This window comes from Mercenaria mercenaria, chromosome 5, assembly GCF_021730395.1.
Source record: "Mercenaria mercenaria strain notata chromosome 5, MADL_Memer_1, whole genome shotgun sequence".
NCBI lineage: Eukaryota > Metazoa > Mollusca > Bivalvia > Venerida > Veneridae > Mercenaria > Mercenaria mercenaria.
The window spans coordinates 47,650,920-47,670,133 of NC_069365.1; the positions used below are offsets into that span (position 1 = coordinate 47,650,920).

Genomic DNA, 19,214 nt, shown 5'->3' on the forward strand with positions numbered 1-19,214 from the left:
CTTTGCCACTTACAACACCGTCATGTAGGCCGATCAATGTCTGAGAGTAATATATATGATGAAATCAATGTCCTTGCGCAATTCCTTTTGACAACAATTTTCCGCCTTTGTGAGAAAACAGCGGCGGCCAAACATAGTAATCGACGGACAGACCGGAATTGGAATATGTTTTGTATAACTCTCTATTAAAGAGTCTCGGTTTGTCTCTGTCATCCACAACGTACACCTGTGGATCAATTATGGCCATAGCCCAGCAGATAGCTACACACTGACTTGCGTACTTATGTACAGGCCCATGAATTCGAACCTTTTGGTAGACACCGATGCTTCGGATAATTTCTGGTAGATAGCGGCGTATGAACGTCTGAAGTAGTCAAAATAATTATGCAAAATACAAATCTCTAAGTAAACGACTTTTAACGGGTGATGCTAAATAGCATATTAATATATTCTAATAATATATATCATCGTTTTATCGTGGTCATAGTTCAATATGCATTTCTATATTTGATACAGGTATAACAAAGCCAGAAGCACATTAATTGAGCATGTTTCCTCGCAAAAAAGCAACAAAAGTATTACAATTAACCATTCCGATGAGTTGTTTTGAAAGTGGGTTTTCATATCAGATTTTGCAACAAATTGTAAAAATACCTCTTGCAGTCTTTCTCCGCATACATAGGCAATACCACGTCTATATTCCATCAGGTATGACCTGCGGCCTTCAGGTTTTTCACCATATGACTAAAGTGAAAATGGAAGACATATTTTCAGTAACAATAATGCTGAAATTTGACAAAACTGCAACTTTTATTGCTAAATGTAATGAAAATGGTTAGAGTTATATTACAAAATGGGAAAATAATAACAAAAAACTTGCAGATAGTTCTTGTTACAAATTATGAAGTATGTTACGTACATTGACTCCTTCAAGTAATATACTTGAGGCTGCGTTTTCCAGCTTTGCAATCTGTGAGTCCGCCTCGACAGTACACACTCGGTAAGCATCCTGCAAATTAAAATCATTCAGCATATTCTTGCACTGGCATTAAAGGTATACTAGACACAAAATTTCATACAATGTATCTGAAAAGATGCACAAGAATTATAATTTATGTAAGTAGTACTATGCATTATGTTAAAAATAGTATGTGGTGTACAAAGGAGGTATAGCTTAACACAGTATAAATGTGTATTTGAAGTAAATATTTAGATATAAAGCCATTGGATATCTTTAAAAGTTTCAGTTCCTTTGTCATGGAACAGATGAACGAGACAGTCGGCGTGTCGTAATCGAGCTAAATGTTCTATTTTCAGAACAATCAAATTCAGCTGACTGATTTATTTGTTGAGAATGCTAGTGATTTGTCACCTGCATGGAAATCTCGCAATATTGTAAGAGCAATGTCGAAACACAGCAAATACAGTATAAGAATGGATAGGAAAGGAAACAAGAAATAAGAAAACAAATAAAGATAAAACATTTGATAAAAGTTACAATCTAAAAATATGAGCAAAAGTTTTTACTACCAGCACTACTTTAAGTAAACATGTGATAGCGTCTCTCTCGTTTATCTTGAAATGTTCCAACTCATCGAGGGCATCCGCCCATTCGTTTTTGTAAATTTCTTCAAACTTTTGTGTTATCTTCTGTATAGTGCTTAAGTCACTGAGATCTGTAGATTTTCTCGTTGACTTCTGAATGGTTCTATGAAAAAACAAAGTGATATATTAATGTATGTAACAAGAATACTACCAAAGTTGATGTGCTTCAGAAATACCAATTTGAATGTAGCATGTTATGAGTAGAAAGTTTGTCACTACATGTAAACATACTGTTAATTGTGTCGAAAAAAAAACACTGATTTCACCTGTCTTCAAGGCGTTAGAGACAAATTTTTTATGAAGCCACAGTATTTCAAAGAACTTACTCTGAAGCAGGCCTTGTAGCAGCGACCTTTTGTAAAGCATGTGTTCCTGAAGATTGTCGTGTATTGAGTTTTCTCGGGTCCAATGATTTACTTTCCCTTCTTTGATCGCTTGGTAAGCCCGAAAGTAGCGCGACTGGAGATCTTTTTATCTAAGACAAATACATATATTAAATAATCAACATTAGATAATAAATTAGCACTGATATTGTATTTCTTGTTAATTTCACATTTTATCTATCAAAGGAAGGGGCCACTGTGGCCGAGTGGTTAAGGTCGCTGGCTTCAAATCACTTGCCCCTCATCGATGTGGGTTCAAACCTCACTCGGGGCGTTGAATTTTTCATGTGAGGAAGCCACCCAGCTGGCTTACGGAAATTCGATGGTTCTACCCAGTGAGTGAGTGAGTTGGGTTTTACGGCGAATCGACACAAAATGGTCATACATCGCCGAGAGGAAGTCATATTGCAAACGCCAACTGTAAAGCATAAACATTGATGTAAAAATGTAAAGCATACCCAAAAACATCCATGTAAAAATGTAAAGAACACAATGAGTAATGTAAAACATATCTAAAAACATCCATGTAAAAATGTAAAGCATATCTAAAACAGTTATGTAAAAATGTATATACGTGTGTGTTAAAATATCAGCTGCAAACATAATAATATTGCAAGAAATAATGCACGTAGGGGCACCTGCGGTCTTCTTCCACCATTAAAGCTGGAAAGCCACCATATGGCTTATAATTGTGTCTGTGCGACGTTAGACCGAACATAAAAAATCTATCAAAGAAAGAAATCAAATTAAACACTTATAAGTATACAATGCTTATTGTGTAGTAATCTGGAGTGAATGTTTATCATGCGAGTTAAACTTATGGATAGGCTAAACTTTTCAGAAAATAGTGCATTGTTACAAATAAAACTCCTCACCCGTTTTGCTTGTGTAAGTTTTCTGAAGAAATATCTGTAATATTCCTCTTCAGCAGGTTCAAGCTGATTTCTCGCCAAACCCCATCTGGCAGCACTGCAATACTCTATCATTGACCTGATGTAATTTACCTTTCTTCTCTCCTCCCTATCTAACTCGGCGGCCAGCATCCTGTACTCGTCAATGGCATCTTGAAGTATCCCGGGTATATATTTATTCTGGTTATGATGCAAACGGTCAAACAATAATTCCAGAGCACCCTTTGTTAGTGCCATCCTTTAACTGTATTTTCTTAAATTTTGGGTGGAGTGGCTCTTGTGTCCTTACTTCCTCTTCATAAAATCTGTAAGATACTTTTTCTCTTGCTTTCCTTTGGAATAGTAATAATTGCTCAATCTAACTGTATGTTAAAAGGTTAAAACACTTTTTACTGATCATTGGGTTTAAGTACTTGCTCTTTCGTGTGGAGATTTTGTAAGATAATTATTGTATACATCTGTCAAATTCATCAAACCTTAAGTTCTCTTTTAAAGAGAAAAGTTACACAACCCATTGTTTTTCCATTGTTTAAACTATGGTCATTAACGCCAAAATACAATTAGGCGGTTTTAACGGTTTTTGATTTCTTGTAGATTATAACGATTGTTTGTTCTAGTTTGAAACAATGACCCCAATCTTAAATTCATATGAAAATATTTATAGGGATATCTTAAAGACATACTAAACTATTTTCACTATTTTGCTCAGTATATAAATATAAAACATTTCACAGTTTCAAACTTTACAGAAATAAATCATTGTCTTTATCTTGTCGGCTTTTGGGAGTGAGTGAAGTAGATTTTACGGCAAATCGACACAAAATGGTCATTCATTACCGAGAAGACGTATTGAAAACGTAAATTGAAAAACGTCTCTGAAAATGTATATAAAACATACTTATAGTGCTAAAATAACAGTTATAAATGTAATAACATCACAACAGATGTGAATAAAAATATATCATGTTCAGATTTTATGACAGATGCTTGTCTTTTTTAAACAAAAATAAAATGTTGCCGACAGAAACCGTTTCCAACAACTCTTTTGAATTTTGAACGTCATAGTATGTACTGTGCTGTAGTCGGCTTTTGAGTCTGGCTGTCTTCGCTTAATTTCTTTAACTGAGTCACAATAACAATAATGGCACAATAAATATACTTAAGTCTTCACGGAATGTCATTTAAATTCAAGAAAGCCCTGCGGGGCAAAGATACTAATATCTATTGATTTTGAACAGATATATGTTCATATTATCTTTCACAATCATAAGGATCAGGTCCGGTAACATTTGTTACCATTTTATATCAGTATTTTTTTTCTTGTCTTATCTTAAATAGATACTTGATGAATTACTACGAACGTTTCATCTTTAGTTCTAGCCAGTTGACACCAGGTTAGAACTGTATTATTTGCCATCGTTCACTTTTGCGTTTGAATTAAGAAAGATGTAAGTAAGTCGTTTGTAGAATACTGTTACATAATTGTCTAACCGCGATATTGTCTAGATGGAATTTAGCAGTTACAGATTCAATTCTTCGGTGTAATAAATCAGGATTTACATGGAATGAAAAATACCTGCAAACCCGAAACTTTGCGTTAGTTTGTTGCCTTGATATTTCCTCAAATGGTGATATTCATTAAAACGAGTTTGACTTCTGTGTTGTGTAAATGATTGCTACCTACATGAGTTTCCTTGCAAATCAAAATTACATACAATATCTACTTGTTTTGAAAGGCAAAGCGGTCGCTTAAGTTAGAGATACAATAACTGGTTTCCTTTAAATACTCCATTTCCACCAGTGAAACTTGAATCCAGAGACAGTCTTTCAACAAAGAATGCCTTAGATTTACTAATTACAAAGATGTACCATCAACAAATCTGGAAGCTGCATTTATAAAAGCTCAAGCAATGACCGAGTGCAGCTCATGGATTAGGTTTACTCTTGTAACTATTAATCCAACCGCCCTCCTAGAAGATTGGACCTCTACCAACTCTGCTCTGAGGCATGGTTGACTGGTTCCGGGATTATAATGGTCTTGCAGAAAGTGCAGGGCAAAATCAGTTTTACTTATTGCAAGCGCTAAGACTGTGACTGGACAGCAATAAGCGTATCGTACCGCCTTCTTCCGGTATAACAGTGATAACAATTCATCGCGTTGCTTTGCACTTTTAAAATTATTCATTTGCATGTGAGTTTATAAATTTTACTACAAATGTATGTATAAAATCTTAAAAAAAGAAATCAGTCATTTTCGTTATGAGACAATATATACATAGAAAAATGTAATATAGAGATAAGCGACCACGATGCAAGGTATACGAGTTTATTATACCATCATATAAGCAAATATATTGTTAAATCATGTTTCATGCATACCGATGATTGAATACAAGTTTAGAGTAAGGACAGTCTTATTATTGAAAATATTTCATTAACAAATAATGTCTAAATTGAACATTTCACTTTCCATATATCATAAACATCAGAAGATGAAAAGAAGAAATGTATTGAGCACTATACATTTCTTGTTACATTTCTTTCAACAATACACTGCTGAATTAAACACAAAAATGCTACTAGTACATTAGGCATGAACTAAAAACTACTTATATTGCACAACGCCCTTTTGTAGAACTTCGCCGCTATGGGAATATCTTAATGCCGGCCATACGAAGTAATCTGGATGACTCGACGTTTTACTGTAGGCGGTATACAGTTTTGGATCGAAACCGTCTTTACTGGTGGGAATCATATAAACCGGTGGGTCTTGCACACACATCCACCACGTGACTTCAACAGCCTTGTTTGCATAATTAGAGCCTACTCCTTTTTTATCAGGCACCGTCCCTAACTTTGCAATACAAATATCCTTGAATTTCTTATCATAGAACCCCTGAAATATTTGAGTATTTATATTATAGTGTTTGATGCATGTGGAATAATATGTGGAATAACAAAATGTCCTCTACGCGGCGTTATATATCATTTTTGAGTTTCTAGTTAAACTACCAAACATACAGCAAACATACAGCAAACATACAGACATAACTGCCTGATTATAAAGGGCCTCCGTGTTTGAGCGGTTAAGATCGCTGACTTCGACTTACTTGTCTCTTACCAATGTGTTCGAAACTTTAGTCGTAGAATTCGGCATGTGAGGATGCCATGCAACTGGCTTATAGAAGGTCAGAGGTCTACCCAGGTGTACGTCCATGACTGAAACATTAACGGGGCGGTAACTGTTAGTCTTTCTCTCACACGAAAAGTTGGAAAAGCCGTAATATGTGTCGATATGACTTTTACTCCAAATAATATAAGACAACAAGAAAACACAACAACCTTTACATTTTATCTTTCATATAAACAAAATCACTTAAACGTATCGTTAAGCTTACAACACCATACCATTATCGAACAATGGTGAATGCTTCTGATGTTGATACAAATGCCTATATATCATATACCCATAAACGTTATTATGAACATTTTTATATGACTTACCTGAATAAGCTTTTTTAAGGCAGATCCTGCCATATCCTTACGGTACTTTGCAATCAAACTGGATTTTGAGGGCCTTTCTCGATACTAAAACAAAAACAACCTGTCATGAACTTAAAGGCTTTGAAATAAACAAAATATAAATATTCTTTTCGGGGAAGTGGAACTATAATGAAATCTACGAAAAAAGCAAATTAAAAAAGCAAGAAATAGAGTGAATATTATCTAAAGAATAAAGCCGCTTTAATATCTTTCGAAAGGAAAAGATAAAAATGAAAATAACAACACCCGACAGAAAGCATATATATATAGTTTAACCATAAAGCACGTGTTGGTAATGAATTCCAACAAACACTTACATTTCCCATATTTGTTCCGAACTCCAGGATGTCAAGGAACGCTGAATGCAAATCCTGCACTTGACGTGCTGCCTCCTGTTGACAAAACCTATAAGCTTCCTGAAATATATCTTTGATACATGTTGTCACGTATCTTTAAGAACATTCATTAACAAATTAAAATATAATATGCATTGCATAAACACGGTAAACAAAAGCAATGGAGCGTTCGGGAAACAATACTGAAATGTTATGTCCAAACTCTTGTAATGTTCCAAAACTGTTGTTAAATTTTGTTTTGTTTTACATTTTATATTATAAAACGACACAATGCTAAAAAGAAAAAGTGAGAAAACAACTACTTGGGTAGAACCACCGATCTTTCGTGAGCCACCTAGGTTGCTACCTCACGTGAAAGAATTTTACATCTCATGCGAGGTTTCAAACTCACAGCGATGATGTGCAAGTGATTCAAAGTCAGTGACCTTAACCACTCCGCTATCGGTGACCTTATCCTTTAATCTGTTGGTTTAAACAATATTTTATTCAACAAATAGCATGTGATTACAATATAATATGTTACAAAAGCAAGGGATCGAGTAATAACCTAATAAGCTTTTTTAGAAACTCTTTCCTGAAAACTGTTGATTATTCAACTTTATGTAAGCTCATTTTTATTCGGTTTTGAGTCACACCGACACAGTACACATCATAGGCGAAGTTTCAACATCTAATGACGGGGGAGACAATAGATGCCTCTGTGTGCGTTATATATGTGAGTGGAACCCACGACTTCACACAACTCAGTTTGATGATTTCCTAACATACTATTACATTAGGGCTCTAACCTTCTGATGTAGGAGAAACATATTAAACATTAACGTGTTGCATGATCTGCGTACTATAGCACAGTTGTAGAAATCATGTGATTATAAGATACAGAAAATACTTGTACATACTTCCACGACTTCCAGCAACAACTGAATGATTGACCTCTCGTGAAGTTTTCCCTTGCTTAGTATTTCAAAAGCTTCTACCCACTCATTGTGGTAAAGGTCTGTGAATTTCTCAGCAACAAGTGTAGGTGTGTTGAAATCTTTCTTGCCGTCATTGTCTGTTTGTACACGATCGGTACCTTTTCCTGACTTCATACTAAAAGGGAGTTCACATTAATTAACATTTTCGATTAATTTCATCTTTTACTCTCGTCCTCTGTTAGCTTTAATTGCTTTATTTTGTAATAATTATATCAATAAAAAATAACCATTTTTTCATAGGCTTAGATTTTGAAGAAACATGGAAACGGTACATTCAGTTTTCAATGAAGCAGCAGCAGCAGCAGTAGTAGTAGCGGTAACAACAGCAGCAGCAACATCAGCGGCGGCAGCAGCAGCAGCAACAACAAAACATCAAACTCTCGGATTTCACCAGGCATCACACAGGGAAGGGAATATCAGACTATCGTGAGTCCATTCGCTTAGCTCAGTAAGGAGAGCGTAGATCGTAAGGGTCGTAAGTTCTATCCTAGGGCATTTATTTGATGACATACATTGTGTCTGAAATCATTCGCCCTCCACCCCTTATTCATGCGGAGAAATAGGTAGTTACGGAGAACAAGTTAGTAATGGTACCGAATCCAGGAACACTTGTTAGGTTAAATGTCCGCCGTTACATAACTGTAATACTGTCCAAAAAATTGCGCCACACCCAAAATTAAATACACAAAAGACTATAATGATGCTATTCCTTTCAATTGGACTCTCTTGCGAAATTTTTGTTAGTGAAAAAACAATTCATTTTTAGACAAAATAATAATGTAATCTTTAAATCTAAGGGCCATAAACACGTAACATTCTGATAAATGGTTTGGAGAAGACCGGAGAGGAGAACATAACAATAGTTACCTTTCTTTAATGAACTCTGTTCCTTCTCCTGCTTCAAGTATTGCTTCAATAGTCCATAAATCATTGGTTTCTTTTCTGCTATGTTCCTTGTGAGAAAAATCTGACATAATATTTTGCCAGCCAACAACTCTCCGACGTGTTCTAACTTGTGCGGGAATGTCCACATAGGAATCTCCGCGACCAGATGAGGGGTCATAATATCTTGTGATATCTTTACTAAGAAAGCTCCGAAATTAATGTATGGTTCATTATTTGTTGTGAGGGATATTTACCCTATAATTAATAATGAAGATAAAAGGGTTTGTCTGTATTTTGACTAGAGGTTTTCTGTCTAATTTTGGATCCAATGGAAGAAGATAATAAACAATAGCAAATCAAATAATCTGCTTGAAATATTAGTGCAGATTATACGAATTCACTTAACAATCTCTATTTTCGTTTCATATTAGCATTTAATTTAAGGTCTTATAAGCATATATAATTATCATACAATTTCAAAATTAACACATATTCATATAATCACCAATCTGCATTTACAATATAAATAGAAAAAAAAAACGTGACAATTAATTTTATAAATAATACATAACATACAGCCAATTCAAAGGTTTAGGGAAAGAGTTCACGACAAAAACATTTAAGGAACCATTAAGAAATATAATTACCTTGATAAAACTGTGCATGCGGTACTGGGCAAAGTTCGCTAGTGCTGTCTTAGCCTTAGTGATTGCTGATCCGTCATATCCTTCATTTAAACGAGCAATGATTACATTTATCTCTTTCACTACACCTTTTTGAGAACGAGGCAAATTAGATGGTAACATACTTAATTCATATTCTACATGTCCAAGTATTCTCCTAGCCTCGGTCGTTCGGTTTTCACTTAACAAGGTTAGAAATTCTTGTGTTCTGGTTTTAGTCTCCATAATCTAAAATATCTAATGTTCATACTATTCCTTTATGCAATATTTTCACATTTTCTCATAAATAGAAATATCGTACAACACAAAGTTAAACCTAGGGTGACATGTTGCAATTTGATATTGTATTGTAGAAAACAATATAGTATTATTCTTAAAATATTTAAGCGACGTGTACATGTTTAACGCTTTTAAGTTCCAATGGTATTGGTAAAAGTCGTCTCACAGAAGTGTAATTTAACAATATTTATATATTTTTATTTATGCATCGATAAATTTGTATAAGTTTCGCAGCAGAAATATTTTCTGGGGCGTATTATTTATACGCGACAGAACGGGCGCATATTTCTCAACACGAATCTATTCTTAACAGTATATAAATATAACAATGATTTACATTTGTTCTTAAGCCTAGGTGAAATAACAAAGATATCCGTTAATGAGATTTTAACGCGACACAATCAATTGAAATGGCGTCTGAAATGACGTCACGCACCTGATATGAAATTTACACGTTAAATATGGATATTGACATCTCTAGTCATACTCTACGTAACGGAGATATGTAATAATAAGTTGTTTGTATTTGTGTTAGCATTTACTGTTTCACTTTCCATGTACAATTAGTTTTCCTACTTAAGCAAAAGCAGTAAATTTCTGTTAAATACAATTTCTGATAGAATTGTTTCTAAATAGTAAAGAACAACATCCTTTTACTTTGAAAATTTGAAGAAGTTGTCTTAACTTTTTTCAAATTTCACATTGCTGTTAAATGAGCCGCCGAACCCGTTTTAGACATGACGTCAAGAATATCTCAAAAGCAATTTGACGTTATTTGCATGTCATGTATAGTTCGTGTCATATTTGTAAAAAATAGATGTAAACCACCAATATGCTTTTGTATAGTAAACATCTAGAGACAGCTTGAAAACAATTCACTGAACTATAGTTTAACGAGGTATTTATTTTTCATGAAGGGTATTTTGTCCAGGAACAACTGTTTTCAGAAGATACATGGGTGTTTTGGAATTTGGTTGTCATGATAGCATGAAGGCCTTGTACTTGTAAAGTCTCTTAGAGTTTTTAATTGCTGAACACAAAGCAAGGGATTTATTGATACCATTTTGCATGTATTTTGGCGTGATGCGGCTAGGCAACAAACCCAATCTACCTTACCGAGGCGGAAAGTTTAAACTGTCGAGATACTAGAATTTGTTTATTCACAAGTAATCTAACAGATATGCAGAGCCGACATTTTCATTTACTGAGAAAGACAGATAGATGATTCAATACGATTTCAATGCAATGGTACTGGGGCCGTATTCATAAAGCATCTTAAGTATAATTTTTGACTTAAGTTTATTGATAAGATTTTACTTAAGTTTGTGGTGATTTCAACTTAAGTCTAAGTAAAAACTTAAGTTCTAGTCATAAAAGAGCTAAAACTTAAGATACGTAAGAAATGACTTAAGTCAGAAAATAAAATAAAATAGCGTGGTGAGTACGATTAAAGTGTTGTTTCCAGATAAAAGCACTTTAAACATAATTGTGCATGTTGTATCTGTCTGAAATTAATGCTGTTTTTTTAATGTTTTCGTCCACAATAAAAACCAAGAATTACTTATTAAGTTGTTTTATGAATAACAAATATACTTAAGTAAAACAAATTTCTAACCTAAGTAATACTTAAGTAAATAATCAATTTCTTATACTTATACTTAAGATGCTTTATGAATACGGCCGGCCCCTGGTATTTTAATTCTGACACAGATATGACGTTTCAGTTCTTTAGTCACAAAATGAAGCAAATCTTCGAATTGTTACTGCCTGATGATACCAGGTCGTCTAACGCACATCATTCTTGAACAACATAAACTTTGTAACACAGTGTATATGTAACGTATGTTTTTTTTTTCCAAACTCTCTTATGCAGTCTATACACTAGTAAGAAAAGTCTAATTCAGCGTTGCTAACACAGTGTTAAGGTAATGAATAGTGGGGAAACTGTTATACTTATTTCGTTCTTTCACAATGTTTCAAAACAAGTTTTATATATTGCTTTAAATAAGTTCGTCTTTAGTTGTTTCTACAAACTGAAATCATTTGGAGGTATGGTAAATCCCACATTTAAAGTCGGTAACTACATACTGATTCAACACATACAATAATGATCACTACAGCAAATGGACGGAAGACGGTAAATTCGATCACATTACACGCTCTCAGAGCGAGCCGATATTTCAAGTCTACTAGTGTTAGTTTTTGTATTGAACGACACCTTTCATGAGCACACCTCCTTGTCTATGCAATCTTAATGCAGGCCAATCTGGTGTCTTGCCCGATTGTGTGTAAGCTCTGTATAGATTAGGGTCGAAATCTGTTGTTACAGTAGGGCACATATAAACCGGAGGATCTTGTACTGCCATCCACCAAGCAACCTCTACGGCTTTGTTAGCATACTTTACTATTTTTTCTTCCCTGGGTATACCTGCACGCACCTTGCAAAATTCGTCCTTAAAAGTAAACATATCTATGATAAGTGTGGTTTTGACAAGATGTCTGTTTTAGGGATGCTAATAATGGACCGAATTAAAGACACATTAAAATTATTCTCTAACTTAATGGCATTGCATTTATTGACATGCATTACTTATTATGATATTCAGTAAAACATTCAAATAATAATATTAACTCAAACAATGGGAAGAGTAAATTACCAGTATCTATTTAAGAGATGTCATGTGTTTTAAAATACCTACTGTTTGACTGTTTGACAATTTCGTGCACATATGACCGTACTTTCACAAATATAAGTCGTCAGAAGTGTGTCAAACTGATCTTGCAATAAATAAAATAATACCTGTAGTCTTGGTAACGCTTTTCCTGCAATATCTTTCCGGTATTGCACCAGCAATTCCTTCCCTTTATCATTTTGGCCTCCTTTGTATTTCTGTAAGTGATTACGCTCTTCTGTTAGTTGAATGTTATAATTATGAATTCCGTTAAGTAGAAATAATAAATGTAAATATTTCTCAAGAAAACCATCATTTCAGGAAAGAGGATCATGCAAGAAAACCATCATACTTCAAGACCGGTAGAGCATCGGAACGGTATTCTGAGGCCCCGGGTTCGAGTCCCGGTCTGACTGCACATTTTTCTCATCTTGTTACATTTTTCATAGGTCGTAATAATATAATTTACATGAAACATGACTATAATGCCATTAATTACCTTTTCATACTTTCAGGAACATATTATTTTTAATCCTATTTGTTGCCACAGTTATTAGTCAGTAGTATACAGGATTCAGTTCGAAAACCGTAACATTACTATCGTAGGTCGTATCACTTACACTTATCCAGAGTTATACTAATGATCTCCATTGGTCCTTCCCATGAACCCTTTGTTATATCATCCGCTATCATTGTTATTGTATCAGCAATAAACATACATTGCCTTTCAATATATTACTTTATATATTTATAGCGCCAATTAAGATAATAAAATCATTGTTTGGAGTTAAGATGCGAAGGAATTATATCACGAGGGCGCAGCCCGAGTGATATAATTATACGCATCTGAACGACAAACAATGATTTATTCAAGAGCAAATCACTAAATGAGATATATTATTTATAATAATACGCATGTAAACGACAAACAATGATTTTATTAATGAGCAAATCACTGTTTGAGATATATTATTACGATTCTAACACGTTATCAAGGATTATTATGTAAGTCCTCGACGGTATCCATCGAATATTTGCCTGATTTCTGTTGATTTCTTCTCCAACGCGCCGCTGTGCCATCTAACGCTATGACGTAATAATTTTGACGTCAGAAAAATGAATTGTTTAAGAAATAATATATTTCATCCTTGTTCATCGTGCTTTGTCGTTGAATAAATCATAGTTTGGAGTTCAGATGCGAAGGAATTATATCACGAGGGCGCAGTGATACGCATCTGAACGACAAACAATGATTTATTCAAGAGCAAATCACTAAATGAGATATATTATTTCGATTCTAACACGTTACCAAGGATTTTTAAGTACACCCTTGACGACATTCATTAAATATTTGCCCGTTTTCAATCGGTTTCTTTTCCAGCGCGCCGCTATGCCGTTTGACGCCATGACGTAATAATTGTGACGTCAGAACAGTGATTTGTTGTTAAAAATTCACAGTTTTCTGCCTTCTTTGTTTAATAGGAAAATGAATCGGATCGTGTTAGAATGAATAATAACAGACAGTGTTCAGCCTTCTTTGTTTAATAGCAAAACAAATCGGGTTGTTATATATATATATGAACAAGCCCCGTTACAGGTCTACAATATGAATTCATCAAAAAAGGCAATCAGATACGGAAAATACCTACTCATAGCAAAACAAACTTAAAGGTATTCGAATTTACTATATATGTTGTGTGATAGGACTAGTTCATGTATCTATTCATAAAAAGCTTTTCTTCATTTTTCCACATATTTTATTTTTGGAAATGCACTTACCGATCCGGTAACCTGTTCTCCTTTGAGTATTTCTACAAATGCACATTGTACCTTTAAAAGTTGTTCGTTGGCTTCTTTGTCACAAAAGTCATATGCTTCCTTGAAACAAAAACAACAAAACATTTTTGCCTTGCAAATTAAAAATCCCGCAAGCCCCGAAACCCTTTAGCAGTGAATATATGAATGTGTACCACATAAAAATACACACATGAAGTCCTATTTACATACATCGAGGGAACAACAAACAGATGAACCCAATGGATACCGCCTTTGAATAGTCAGTGGCAAAAAACAAACTTCTGGAGAGTGTATCAATACCCGTTAATGATGCTCCCAACCCAACTCTTAATCCCAATCATTTTCAAGATTTATGGGAAATAGTGTGTAACATTGAAATTTTAACTACCTGAACAATTTCAAGAAGTCGTCTAATAATATCCCTCTCAGGTAGGTTCTGCTTAGACAGGGATTCGAATGCTTCGGTCCACTCATTATCATATAGCTCAGAGAATCTTTCGGCCAGTTTCGTTGGTCTGTTGGTATCACTCAGGTCTGCGATGTCAGCGTTGTTAAGTCTCATCGCCTGGCTAGCCCGTTTACTGTAAGTTCAAGTAAATAATTATTTTAATAAAATGTATTAAGAGATCCTGTAGAAGAATAGAACGTAATTATGCAAAAATACTAGCAGACCTGGCAAACCTGGTTTACATTATGCATAGTGGTATGGTATGACATATACATAATATTAGGTTTAATGATATGTTATTTCTGATCTGGTGCCAGTGGATCTAGGACGATAAATTGACTCTGTACGAGATACAATACCAATGATATAACTACTTAAATTTCTTAAATAGTCTTAGTTTAATGTATACAATGTATTTATATTTCTCTGACGTTTCCATGTAATGCTAATCATCTACTTACCATCATACTTCTATTGCAAACTTACTGTGGTATTATCCGTAGAATGTTAAAATAGTCACGTGACCAATATTCTATTTTAAATCCTAGTCAATGAGAGAATTCAATATCTGCACGGAATTAAGAGCTACAAAAAGGTCTCCCATGTTGAAACATTGGACAGTTCGTTTGATAGTACTATTATTTAATGATAGTGTTATTTTCATAAACTGTAAGGACGATTTTCGACAAGAAATACGTTTAACGACTATTGTTGCTTCAGTTAATAAAATGTATAAAAAGATCCTTTGAGAAACAGGACTCAGGACAAATAAAATAATAGCAGACCCGTATTGACTGAGTCTATTTATCAGTGGTAAAAATGAAAAGAGCAACGCCCCTCTCGTCTATATTTGAAATATCCTATGTCGATTTGCATATAGACAAGCGTCTCTCAATGAGTATAGCATGGCAGTTTGAAGATAAGACTAAAGGAGTTTATACTATGTATGTTCTAATGAAAGCAGGTGTAATGGAGGAAATTATATATGCAGTTGTAGCGATATTTGTATAATGTATTTATTTAAAAAAATATAATAACTTACTGAAAATTAAAAATATCTCTACTTTAATTTAAACACTGTAAATAATTTTTTATTTTGCACACTTTACCTTTTCTGGTTTTGACGAAGATTCTCGTCTAACTGGTCGGCAATTATACTTTCGGCTTCAATTTGTGCTCTTGTGGAGTTTTGTAAACTTTTGGATGCTTGAGAATCTCTCTTTGTTTCTTTGGACTGAATCAAACTATTTTGTTGTGTGTTATAGTTTCGACCTTCATCTTTTCTTTTGCTAGGCATTTGGTCAGAACGTCGGGCGTGTTCTCTCTGTGCATTAGTATAGGACTGATTATTCATGTCGCTGGTTTTGATGTGGTGACACTCCTGTCGATACGGATCTTGTTTCGGGTTGTTTCTACCGCCATTCTGATCTTTTGTCGGCGCTTCATTTCTACGTCCCTATGATAATGATAACATTTCTAGCTTAATATAAAAGACTATATGCAAAGCTCTTAAACACATGATTTTACCAGGAATTACATGTCAAGTGACTTATGTATACATTAAGAACTGCCCTTGGATCAGATTTTTTTTGTGGGAGTGTGGGGGTGGGGTTCAGACATACTGACACACGTGTGTCACGAAACATTTCATAAGAGCGTTGAAACAGAAAAGCACATGAAAATGGTGTAATCCCTTTTTACCTTAAAAAACTTTATTTAAAAAATGGCCGACTCTGTCTCTTTTGCCGTTCGATTTCTAAACAAGTGGTCCTAAAATGCATGAAGTTATTTACTCTTCATGACTTCGTATATAAATTTCCGATCTAAAATGTTTTATTTATAATTCCAACCGAGCATTTATTAGACTACAACGATAAATAATAAACTGCTGTTAGTTCGTAATACGGTAAAGTCGATAATAATTTATACATTGTTCATTCCAACACATCCAATATCTCTGTATTAAACACACCTCTTAATTGGCGCTAATTAACCTGATTGTAAACAAGGCGGGGGTTGCCGTACTATGTATTTAAGTAACTCTGAAAAGACATGTACATGCTTTTGTCCTTTTACAGAGAAACAGACGTGTAATATATTGTCGAAGAAATCATTAATTTGTTACCGGACCTCTAGAGGCAAAGTTTAGCTCTGGGTTCGGCCATCGGACCCTTAAGTCGCTATCTAAAATGTAAGTTGATCAGTTACTACTGATAAAGATGTCAATATCTCTAACATTTAAACTCTCAAACGCACAGTTTGTATAGAACTGTACGTTAATACCTAGCATGGACATTTTTTTTGTTCGTTGTTTAGTTAACTGACAATTTTCTGCAAACCATTCACATTGTTTTGAGAGCTTAAAAACATTTTCTTTTTCTAATTATTATTGATATGCAAACAAGCCATTATAATATTAGTATTTCCGAAAACTTATAAATGCTTTTCTTTTAATGTTGTGATCACTTTCGTAAAATGTCGAAGGGATAACGTGCTCTTCTAAAGAACTTCCAAAAGATAATAATTAACTTGCCTACTTTATTTTCAAACACGCCTGGCCTATGGTAATTGAAAAACTACGTTTACATTTAACAGGTAAACTTTGGCACATTGGTGATTATATATATTCAAAGTTTACTAAAGTCGTATAAATCCCGCACGATAACACAAACGATAACATGTTTGATAATTATGATTTTTCGTTATTAAAACGTTTCAATACAGAAAACATTTTTGTATAACATTACAGTATGCACTTAACTTCTTTTTGAGTTCAACGATGCATGACAACCATAACAATTAAACAATAATATAAACATGCTGTCGTATAAATTATCGTGCGGGAGTAGTAGTATCTTGCGTTTTACGACAATAGCATGACGTAAGGGTAGACAGTAGATAGGTAGGGTAGGGTAGGGCAAGTATGTAGGTAGATAAATAGGTAGAGTAGGTTACGGTGGGTAGGTTGGTAGGGTGTGGTAAGGTAAGGTCGGTCGGTCGGTTAGGGTAGGTATGGTAGAATAGGTTGGGTAGATAGATAGGGGTGGGTAGGTATGGCAGAGGGTAATGCAGACCTATAGACAAGCAGACAGGCATACAGGCAAGCAGACAGACAGGAAGACAGAGTTACATATAGGTAGATGGACAGACGGATGGACGAACATATCTTTATAGATGGATAGGTAGGTAGGTAGGTAGGTAGGTAGAAACAAATGCAGATAGAAACAAATGCATAAAATACAAGACCTTCAGAAGAGATCCCACGTGCTGCGAATACTTTGAAGTAGTAGATAACGATGATTTATGAGCTGCTACAAACTGTTTACCATCTAAATTTTTTATTATTTTTTTCACTTCCTCAACAGCTTCTTTCTGGCTTGTTGTGAAAACTGTTCCGTGAGTTCTTTCGACATCACTGATCTCTATCTTCGCATCACCGCATGCTCTTTTTGCTGTTTCATAATGTTTTTCCATCAGATGTTCCAGTAATTGTATAACTTTACTCTCCATTTTGAATGTTATTTTGCTGTCCTTCAAAATTCAGAGAAAACTGAAAATAAAAATATGTTTTTCAAAGAACTAATAATCGTAATAAACCATATTACTTCCTGGTTTAAATGTTAACAAATCTTGTATTTAATCGATTAGGTAAACACGTACACAGCGTGTCGGTACACAGTCAGCTTTATCACTTTAAAGGTGGTTAATCAGCTTTTGGTCGTTAAAAACTTTAACATATGGACCCAGTTGTTCGAAACTTTAACAGGCGATTAAGCTAACGTTTGATTAACTTTTAGAGCTATTTTTCGGCATTTCAGACGACTTTGAAAAACAAATGTATGAGGTTAGAATTATGAACAATGAAAACTCAAAACATCATACTGGAGTTTCTCACCAAGTCTAGTATTTTGAATCAAAATTTAACAGGCGGTTAGTTTAACAGCATCTGTGATTTCATTACGGGTGGATGAAATATGGAGAGCCATAAACTGAATACCGTGAAAAGAACTAGCTGACGTATTAAGTTCATAACCCTGTCATTTTTTGACGATCGTGTATTAATAATATGCACTAATGCATTGTTATCAGTTCGAAATAGAATTTTCTTTTTGTTCAAGAGATGACCCCAAACAGACTGAGCAAGCAAGATTGGTATGAGTTCTAAGTAAGTTATGTCTTTTAAGACCTCATACGGCAGATTGGACGGCCACTTTAAAAAGCACCACCTTTCCTGAAAGTAGGCTCGATCCACATCCATAGTCACTATTGCCGCATGCATCTGCGAATAGCTCGAGATCAACAGAACTGGTCTATTGAAGGCCACTAAAGTAACAGATACCATTGAAATCTTTCAAAAATATTTCCCATACTTCCATATCATATCGCATTCCAGCAGATACCCTAATGAAGTGATGAGGTTTTCGTGCCTGAGACATAGCGTTGTAAAAACGCCCGTTAAAAGCTCTACCGACAGGAATGGCTTTAAAATAAAATTTAGAGACCCTTCTAATGACTGTAATTGCTTAAGAGTAATTTTCTTTCTACATCCAATGCAGGCAACTCGAGAATTTCTCAAGAGTTGCACAGCTTAGAGAACATTCTTGTGGCATGGTTTTTTGAATGAAGATTTCAGACGTTAAATTATTCTAAATGCCCAAAAGAGGGAAGTCTGATG

General features: G+C 34.5%; 3 protein-coding genes across 4 annotated transcripts; all 3 read right to left on the minus strand.

Moving 5' to 3' along the window:
* Window positions 1-63: 63 nt before the first annotated feature.
* LOC123557137 (uncharacterized) lies at window positions 64-3,671 on the minus strand. The gene is made up of 6 exons (XM_045348420.2): window positions 2,864-3,671; window positions 1,932-2,080; window positions 1,531-1,708; window positions 920-1,009; window positions 655-744; window positions 64-364 (listed from the first exon to the last, which is right to left on the minus strand). Exons 1-6 carry the CDS (start codon window positions 3,134-3,136, stop codon window positions 65-67), a joined length of 1,080 nt encoding a protein of 359 aa, XP_045204355.2. The 5' UTR covers window positions 3,137-3,671; the 3' UTR covers window position 64.
* A 1,540-nt stretch (window positions 3,672-5,211) lies between these two features.
* On the minus strand, window positions 5,212-10,285 carry LOC123557136 (uncharacterized). 2 transcript variants are annotated; one of them, XM_053543442.1, is made up of 5 exons: window positions 8,643-10,279; window positions 7,698-7,890; window positions 6,760-6,858; window positions 6,404-6,487; window positions 5,212-5,795 (listed from the first exon to the last, which is right to left on the minus strand). In XM_053543442.1, exons 1-5 carry the CDS (start codon window positions 8,747-8,749, stop codon window positions 5,505-5,507), a joined length of 774 nt encoding a protein of 257 aa, XP_053399417.1. In that variant the 5' UTR covers window positions 8,750-10,279; the 3' UTR covers window positions 5,212-5,504. The 2 variants fall into 2 exon arrangements, with proteins under 2 accessions (XP_053399417.1, XP_053399418.1); XM_053543443.1 differs by lacking the exon at window positions 5,212-5,795 and adding an exon at window positions 5,808-6,118 and having other exon boundaries at window positions 8,643-10,285.
* A 1,532-nt stretch (window positions 10,286-11,817) lies between these two features.
* Window positions 11,818-18,203, minus strand: LOC128557315 (uncharacterized). The gene is made up of 6 exons (XM_053544582.1): window positions 17,786-18,203; window positions 15,649-15,995; window positions 14,480-14,672; window positions 14,074-14,172; window positions 12,423-12,512; window positions 11,818-12,075 (listed from the first exon to the last, which is right to left on the minus strand). The coding sequence occupies exons 1-6, from the start codon at window positions 18,047-18,049 to the stop codon at window positions 11,818-11,820; spliced, it is 1,251 nt and encodes a 416-aa protein (XP_053400557.1). The 5' UTR covers window positions 18,050-18,203.
* Between the last annotated feature and the right edge of the window lie 1,011 nt (window positions 18,204-19,214).

What these genes read in the sequence shown, in the direction of transcription:
- LOC123557137 (XM_045348420.2), bottom strand. Translation starts at nt 3,136, where the DNA reads ATGGCACTAACAAAGGGTGCTCTGGAATTATTGTTTGACCGTTTGCAT. An exon ending in AACTTACACAAGCAAAACGG is followed by an intron (nt 2,081 to 2,863) that starts GTGAGGAGTTTT and finishes TATTTGTCTTAG; the next exon opens with ATAAAAAGATCTCCAGTCGC. An exon ending in GCGGAGAAAGACTGCAAGAG is followed by an intron (nt 365 to 654) that starts GTATTTTTACAA and finishes TGACTACTTCAG; the next exon opens with ACGTTCATACGCCGCTATCT.
- LOC123557136 (XM_053543442.1), bottom strand. Translation starts at nt 8,749, where the DNA reads ATGTCAGATTTTTCTCACAAGGAACATAGCAGAAAAGAAACCAATGAT. An exon ending in TCGGAACAAATATGGGAAAT is followed by an intron (nt 6,488 to 6,759) that starts GTAAGTGTTTGT and finishes TTTTTGTTTTAG; the next exon opens with TATCGAGAAAGGCCCTCAAA. An exon ending in CCTTAAAAAAGCTTATTCAG is followed by an intron (nt 5,796 to 6,403) that starts GTAAGTCATATA and finishes CAAATATTTCAG; the next exon opens with GGGTTCTATGATAAGAAATT.
- LOC128557315 (XM_053544582.1), bottom strand. Translation starts at nt 18,049, where the DNA reads ATGGAGAGTAAAGTTATACAATTACTGGAACATCTGATGGAAAAACAT. An exon ending in ACGTGGGATCTCTTCTGAAG is followed by an intron (nt 15,996 to 17,785) that starts GTCTTGTATTTT and finishes TCATTATCATAG; the next exon opens with GGACGTAGAAATGAAGCGCC. An exon ending in AAGCGTTACCAAGACTACAG is followed by an intron (nt 12,076 to 12,422) that starts GTATTATTTTAT and finishes TTTACTTTTAAG; the next exon opens with GACGAATTTTGCAAGGTGCG.